This window comes from Gymnoscopelus microlampas, assembly GCF_963454915.1.
Source record: "Gymnoscopelus microlampas genome assembly, chromosome: 6".
NCBI classification, from domain to species: domain Eukaryota; kingdom Metazoa; phylum Chordata; class Actinopteri; order Myctophiformes; family Myctophidae; genus Gymnoscopelus; species Gymnoscopelus microlampas.
In genome coordinates this window covers 39,570,616-39,578,741 of record NC_139943.1, presented here as the reverse complement: position 1 = coordinate 39,578,741, position 8,126 = coordinate 39,570,616, and the positions used below count along the sequence as shown (strand labels likewise).

Below are 8,126 nucleotides of genomic sequence, written 5' to 3'. Positions count from 1 at the left end.
GTCCTTTCTCTAATCCCTCTGGTCAAAAAATATATTCTTGATTTCGGAATGTTTCTTGAGGTGAACGTGAAGCAGTTTGAAGTGGTCCGCAGGTACATTTCTCTGCTCTGTGATTTCTTTGTGTGACACACCAGCAAAACGTCATTAAGGACAGTGTCTTTGGTAATATGCCAGCAGACTCCGATCCCTAAGCAAATAACAGATTTATACTGCTCGGCCTGTGTTCGATGGCGTGACTGTCCTTTGCCTCTGACATTCAGATAACCTTTCTTCTGGTACATAAATGGGAATGAGAAAGTATACAGTTGTGCGACTCTGCATGACAACAGGGTCCTGGCAGATGAAAAGAGGCAGGATTCTGATTCCAGCTCTTGTTAGGCTGTCGCTTTCGCTACAGCTCGGTCTGGCTGCCATCGGTGTCTGTTTAGAGAAGGCTCTGTTTATCAAACGACAGCTGATCTCCACTGCCAAAGGGGAAAATTAATGTAGCAGTATAAATTGCTGCAAATCATGACGGAGGGACTTTGCTTGCCAACTAGTTTACTGGCCTTTGCCTTTGCATGTCGACCATTTGTGAATATTCTGTTTGGAGAACAAAAAATGTTTTTTTGTGCCTTGTACAGCATGGGTGTGATGTTTTTTTCAGCATTTGTCTGGGGGAGAATCCGAACTTAAAGTTGTCCATGTTTGCTAGATGGGAGAAGCGTTGTTAATCTGCCCATAATTCTGCAGAATCTGCACGCTGTCCAATTGCTTGCATAATCTCCAACATGAGCCCATTGGCCTGCATCACTTGGTCATTGACAGCTGTCAACACAACATTCACGCCACCCATTCCCCTAACCCATCAGCCTACACACACACACACACACACACACACACACACACACACACACACACACACACACACACACACACACACACACACACACACACACACACACACACACACACACACACACACACACACAGAGTAGACTTATGCGTGTGTGCTGTATGAGCAAACACACATTAAAGACAAACAATCACCCATATCTCTCTCCAATGAAGTTGTATGTTATCCTCATACAATAGCAGGAAGTCTCTCCACCACTGAAGCTTTTCATTTGTTTTGGGGTTTATTTCTCTGTTTTTCATAAATGCATGCGTTCAGCAGGATTACAGAACATCGCTCGAATGTCTTATATGAACCAGTCTGCTAGTGCATATACTGTATTAAAGCCTCATTTCAAAACCTTGTTTATTGTGTACATATATATGGTGTCTGATCAATCCATGAGAAAGTGATCTAATGGTCCAACGCAGTAATGGGTTAAGCTCTCAGCATTACGACAATGCCTGGGCATGGGCCTGTAATGTAAGGGATAATCTTAATCCTTCCACGTTATGTCAGTAGACCAAAGGTTCATTGGGGACAACCAGGAGATTTGAACCAGTGATTTTCCATGCTCGGACCAGCTTGCACGTTTGAGTGTGTGGTCTCGTTTTGCTGTTGTTTACACACATTGTGTCCATCATATCATATGGACAATGGACGCAATTAACAATTTCATTGCAAAATTATACATTATTATTATTAGAAATGATGCAAAAACGAAAAAAAAAAGCTAATGTTTGACAGGAAATTATGAGAAGCACCACAGCAGCCATAAATAACAAACTCTTCTCAAATGTATACCATTGTCATTGCATCAAGAGTGTATTTGTATACTGTACCATATTGTTCCCACTAAATGTATCGTCCTTTTTTAACCACATGAAACTAGCGTCAAAAAGAGATTTGGTGTAGAGGGAAAAAAGGAGCAGACCAAGTATAGAGCCCTGGCCAGTCAACTACGTACAGTATATATGGTTTAAGTGGTTAAATATTTCACATATTTCCATTTAGATACTGTCTAGTCTTTTTCTCCATGTGAGTGGTTTCTGCACAGCTACAAATGAAGCTGTAGTGCGTTTGTAAAGGCAAACTGTGTGTGTGTGGGGAGGGTGTTCTCTCTGTGACAGTGGCTGTCTGGAGTGTTGCTTATAATGCAATAAGCTATGACAGGGCCCCGGTAAGCTGTTAGCATGCGCATGGCAAAATGTTTTGTGAGCGTTCACATTTTGACTGTCGATTTTCCTCCCTCTTTGATAGTTTGCATGGGGTGAGGTGTTTTCTTTTTTTCCTTTTTCTTTTTACCAGTGAAGGGTTGATCTCAAGGCTGTGAAGAACACATTGAAGGACATGTGGTGGTACATGCAGAGACCTTGCACCCCCTCCCCCCCTTATTGTACATGTGCTCTGAGTGACACGTCATCCCCTCAAAGGGGACACCAGTGTGGTGAATCAGTGTCCTTGAACCGCTCAGCCACTAACAGACACAGACCAAGCCGTGCCCACAGACCAGTGCTGACATTAGTCGGCATTGTGATCTTCTCATTGCCTTTGCTCATTGCCCAAGGAACCCACGCCAGGTTTCGGCGCTATTCTTCTGGGATATTGGCCACGTGGTGTCGGCAAGCTCTTAGCGGCAGTGCACGATGTGGTGTAATCGTGCTGCAGTGTGGCCCCGCACATTATCTTGGTGTCTCAGCAGGTCTCTTTGAAGTGGCCTGTGCGCGGAGGCCATCTCGAAGTGCTGTGAGGAGCGGGCAGGCTGCTGAGATGGGCTTTAGCATGGCTGCCCGTCTAACTGTGCCTGGCTTTGATGTCATAAACAGAGCAGGCAGGGTTGGCTGGCAGGCAGGCAGAGAGGCAGGCAGGCGCAGTGAATGGGATCAGCGGCAGCTCGCTGGTCAAGCTCAGCCGAGCCAGCAGCCTGCCTGTTTCACACCAAGAGGCAGTTAACACCACGGCTCATGTCAATAGATATCGACTCCCAGATCGGGCAGTGCTTATAGGTACATAGGCCTTTTTGTTGGACAGAGTCCCCTGTGTGAATTCAGTTTAAATCACTCTCAATGTCTGAAGTGCAGCTTATGGCCCCCCCGGGACCAGTCACTCAAGAGGACAGCTTGCACAGTCATACCAGTTCTGCAAATATTGACTTAGACTGATGGTGTAGGTGACTTCATGGTGTATTTGATCTTCATTCAGTCATTACTCACTATTTGTTCTCCCTGACCCCAACTCTCCACCTCTGTCTGAAAGCAGCTTATTCCACTGTGGAATATAACTATAGACCAGGGTGTTTTTTCACACAACAGACTACAAAGCCTGCCTCAGCCGGGCTAGAGACAAACCCTTTTTACTGTTGAGTGCACTGAGCATCCAGGGGCCTGTGTACCATTGGAGTGAGAGGGTGTTAGCTGGTGAGGTTGTGTGCATCCAGGGGCCTTCCTACTGCAGATAGGGCTTTGTGAGACACGCTTGTGCGTGTGTGTGTGTGTGTGTGTGTGTGTGTGTGTGTGTGTGTGTGTGTGTGTGTGTGTGTGTGTGTGTGTGTGTGTGTGTGTGTGTGTGTGTGTGTGTGTGTGTGTGTGTGTGTGTGTGTGTGTGTGTGTGTTGTGTTTGTGTGTATGCCCGGCCTGGCACCCCCGCGTCTCCTCTCACACTGCTTTCACCTGATGTGGCACAGCCTCTGTCAGGCCTGAGCGAGTGCCCAGCCAGCCCTGCTTCTTCGGGGGAGATGAAGGCATCTCACAGCTATGCTGTGGGGGTGGGGAAGGCTTGCAGCAGCCTAAGCCCGGAGCGATCGTAGGCTAGAGCTCAGAGCCAAGAGCCCGTGGGCTGGAGAGGGTGGGTGGAAGCTTGGCTCAGTGGAGGAGGCATGCATAGTCATGGCCTTGCACTGCCACCCAATGGCCAGAGCCCGTCACTGCAGGCTTTTAGTCCACCTAAGCCGCAGCTAGTCATAATTACGGCACGCTTCAGTTGCTGTGAGTGCACGTCAGAACAAATTATGTAAGTAATGAGGCTGAAAATGTTAAAGGAGTTGAAACACACTGCACCGTTAATGCGCATGCAGGGAAGGCACAAAAAACAAACAATAGAGTGTATTGTCCACAATAGTGGAGCTCATAGGGAGACAGAACCTATGCAAACAAGCGACTGAGCACAATGAGGAAACGATTAATTATAAATTAACTCTCTCAGTATGACTGTCCAGGCTCGCCTCCTGTCTGTATTGTATTCTAATCTGGGCAGACAAGGTGCACTGCCCTCCATTGTGCGCGAGGATCTATAATCACTGGAGGTGTTGTTCAGGGGTGCATTGATCACGCATGTTCTACCTTCCCCCTTTGTTCATTTGACTGAAATTTAGGCTAATTCGGTGTAAACATGGGGCGATCTAGTTGACTCCAGCAGTGCAAGGGGAGTGGGCACAGATTCCTGAATGGATGAAGTGTGGCTCCGGGGTTAGTGGATTAGAGGCTCTGTGTGTTGAGGGCCTCCCCTGGGCACGCCTCAGAGAAGGAGACATTATCCACATGACACAACACAGACTTCCCGGTAGCTGATGAAAATGGCCAGGGCTCCCTTCGGATTGAACTTGCACATCGAAAGGCACTTTTGATGTGATCAAATTGATTTAAGTGGGGTTGGTTTCTGAAGGTGTACCAGGGTTATGTAGAGCTCCTAGTCGGATGAGACAAACCCCGGAGTAGTCAGTTAGGCCTGGCTAGAGGGCAGTGGTAGGGCTGATGTAACGCTTTGACATCGTGAATGTAGTACCACTGTTAGGGATGTTACAGTCTTTTATGATCGCTTTTTATTGTATCTCAGTATCTTAGAGGGGGAGGGGATAGAAACTCTCATATTTTCGTCCTTAATTGGGAATAGACTTGTATTGCGACAGTTCCCCACTCTCAGACTGCACCCCCTACCCCGCATCAGCCGATGGGGGGGGGGGGGGGGTGTTGCTGTATACGGTGGGAAAACGTCCCGCGGTGGTCGTTAGATCAGGCTGGGTTGCGACGAGGGGGTACTGTATGGACACTGAGAGAGCCAGAGATGTGCAGAAGGGCTGTAAGATAGAGATCTCCGGTGGGAGGGAGGAGGACTGAGAGAGATCGGAGGGGGGGCGTTGCATCAACGGCTGCAGTGATGAAGCTCACGGCGCTGGGACAGACTGGGAGTTCTGTGTCTCTGATGCCTGTGTGTTCCGTTGTGTTCCGTTGTGTTGTATTGCCCTGTGGTCCTGCTCCTGGAGCGGGAGGCCAACGATGGATGAGGCCTGTCCCCCCTGCGCCTTTGTCCTCTATGGCTGGTGAATCACAAGGCCTGCCAGCGGCCTCCAAAGAACATTGTCTTTATAGTATTCCCCAACACACACAGACACACACACACAAACTAGAGCCCGACCGATGTATCGGTCTGGCCGAAATTATCAGCCATTATTTGACTTCGGTATCTGCAATTATCCAGCCGACGTGTCTCCATTTTTAACCACTTCCAACCTGGCATTCCTATTTTGGACATTTTAAGCAGTTTTCCAATAATAAAAAAAAAAACATGCAGATCTACAAGCTCACAGTGCATTGCCACATGACATGTTGAGAGCTTATAGATCTGTGATTTTTTTCAATCTTTTATTTTCTATCTATCAAATAGTGTTCATATTTATATGTATTTCTGCTTCTAAGTTAAAGGTTCTCGAAAAGAAGATTTAATCACATAAAAGTTTTTCAAGTAGATTTTTACACTTTTTTTTTTACAAAATATCGCTCGAAACATCGGTAATCAGTGGTCTAGGACTCACTGATATCAGCATTGGACCCACAAATCTGGCATCGGTCGGGCTTCACACACAACCACCACCACTCTGGGCCATGGCTTCACAAACAACCACCACCACCATCACTCTGGGCCATGGCTTCACAAACAACCACCACCACCATCACTCTGGGCCATGGCGGCCTCACGCCAGCATAGTGGGAACATGTTATCATTCTTTTACGACTGAGGTTTTCAAGGTTATTGAAGTCTAAGAGACGACGCAAAGTCAAGTTTTCCAGCAGGGACTAGAAGTCCACTCATGTCATGTGGCTGAATGAGCCTTTGTCACACGACGAGGCCGTTCACAGTAATACCAGCAGAGAGTGTGTGTGTGTGTGTGTGTGTGTGTGTGTGTGTGTGTGTGTGTGTGTGTGTGTGTGTGTGTGTGTGTGTGTGGTGCATAGGGTTTGTGGGTTCTCCCTTACAGTAGTTGTGCTTAGGATGCAAATTGACTCCATGTTTACATTTGGTCGGCTGCTTGCGAGAACTTAAAATCCTCCAACCACTCAACTCCGCAAATATTCAGCTAACGTTCTGGAAGTGAGAATTCAAAGCCAGCAGATGAGATGTTGTTTTCTTTTTTTTCCTTTTTATCAAAGCACAGCGCGCTTTCATGTACCAACATGGATCCATGGTGAGAGCGTTGTACGGTGACTTGTGACAGCAAAATGTTGATTTTTTTTTTCTCTTCTCTCCCCTTGCCCTCCACCGCCCCCCCCCCCCCCCAATCCCTCCCACCACCAATTTCCTTTTCGTCTTTCCAGCTCAAATCGAAATAATTCCCTGCAAGATCTGTGGAGACAAATCATCAGGCATCCATTATGGCGTGATAACATGCGAAGGCTGTAAGGTAAGCAACCCCAGAGGTGTGTGTGTGTGTGTGTGTGTGTGTGTGTGTGTGTGTGTGTGTGTGTGTGTGTGTGTGTGTGTGTGTGTGTGTGTGTGTGTGTGTGTTTGTGCCTACAGGGGGGGTGGAGTGAAAATGAAGGGTAAGACAGAAAGCTGAGGAAGTAAAGGAAGAGAGCTGCTTGCTAAGAAAAAGCCTTTGAAGATTTTGCTGAACTTTCCTCCAAGATTTGGAGGAACTGTGTAGTGTAAACAAGCACGTGTGCACACACACACACACACACACACACACACACACACACACACACACACACACACACACACACACACACACACATGGAGCGTGATCATTAAAGTGGTCAAGCACTACAGAGGATATCACAGAAAACCACAATTTGTAGGACAAAGTTCTGCCTCTGCCTCACTGGGACATCTCTTCCCACAGCTTTTTATTTCTTTTATTATTTCTTTTTTCTTCTTTTTCTGCCTTTGCTGCAGCCTCGCTGTTCTTGAAATGAAATCATCAAAAAGCGCAGCGCTTTGAATTATATGGGATTGTTGGCTGTTTGCTTACACTGTGTCGCCACCCCCCATTGAAGATGCCTTTTGTGCTTGTTTCTGAAATGCACCAGCCATTCACGGTGAGGGGAATTTTGTGCTTAGAGTGTATTCCTGTCCCCCGTGCTTGTCACCAACCACATCATTAGCATTCCTCAGCCAGCCAGCCTACACACCTTGGCTGTGTACCTCCTGCACGTGTGTGTGTGTGTGTGTGTGTGTGTGTGTGTGTGTGTGTGTGTGTGTGTGTGTGTGTGTGTGTGTGTGTGTGTGTGTGTGTGTGTGTGTGTGTGTGTGTACATGCCTGCATGTACAGTATGTGTGCGTATGTGTGTGTTTGTGTGTGCATGCCTGTGCGCACGTGTGTGTGTGTATGAGAGAGAGAGAGAGAGAGAGAGAGGTTCCTCTCAGCTATGTTTCCCCATCCTCACTCTCCTTCGCTCTGGACTTGATGGGAGCAAAACACTAAAGAATAAACTGCTGAAATGTATCTTTAATGATTGCTAATTAGTCCAGGCAGAGACGCCTTTAATGATATGTGCGAGTACAAGAGTTTGGACCATAAATCATAGCGTTATTAAAGAGTGCTGCTTGTCACCGGCAGTTATAGCCCGCTTCCATAATGGCTTCCATTATCAAGCAACTTGGCAGCTGTCAGCTGTTTTCTTGTAATTAAACAGCCAATGAGCAGCTAATTAAGACATATGTGTATGGAGCAGTAGAGTGGGGCATGTTAATGATGTGCGGGAATCAATTCATTAAGTCAAAGGATGAGGAATCCAGTCGGTGTGCATGTGCCATCCTTTAGCGGCGCACGTGCCAGCGCCACGTTAATCAACACTAATAACCCCTCTGAAGGAGAAAAAGAGAAAACACTGTTCCCAGTTATCGGTTCTACCCAAACACACCACCCTTGTGTCACGCAGCGCTGCCGAAGTACAGTACAGCATCCCCACATTAATTGCACTATTACAGTACAGCACTCTTTAAACGTCTAGCATCACGACATCACAGGCTGTAAAAC

The 8,126-nt window shown here is 47.0% G+C and overlaps 1 protein-coding gene across 1 annotated transcript in view; it reads left to right on the top strand.

Moving 5' to 3' along the window:
- Nucleotides 1-8,126, top strand: part of roraa (RAR-related orphan receptor A, paralog a) — a 59,910-nt gene that overhangs the window by 34,496 nt on the left and 17,288 nt on the right. Inside the window, exon 2 of the mRNA XM_084061007.1 lies at nucleotides 6,463-6,548. Within this exon, the coding sequence (XP_083917133.1) occupies nucleotides 6,463-6,548 (86 nt within the window). The remainder of the gene's footprint in view (nucleotides 1-6,462; nucleotides 6,549-8,126) is intronic.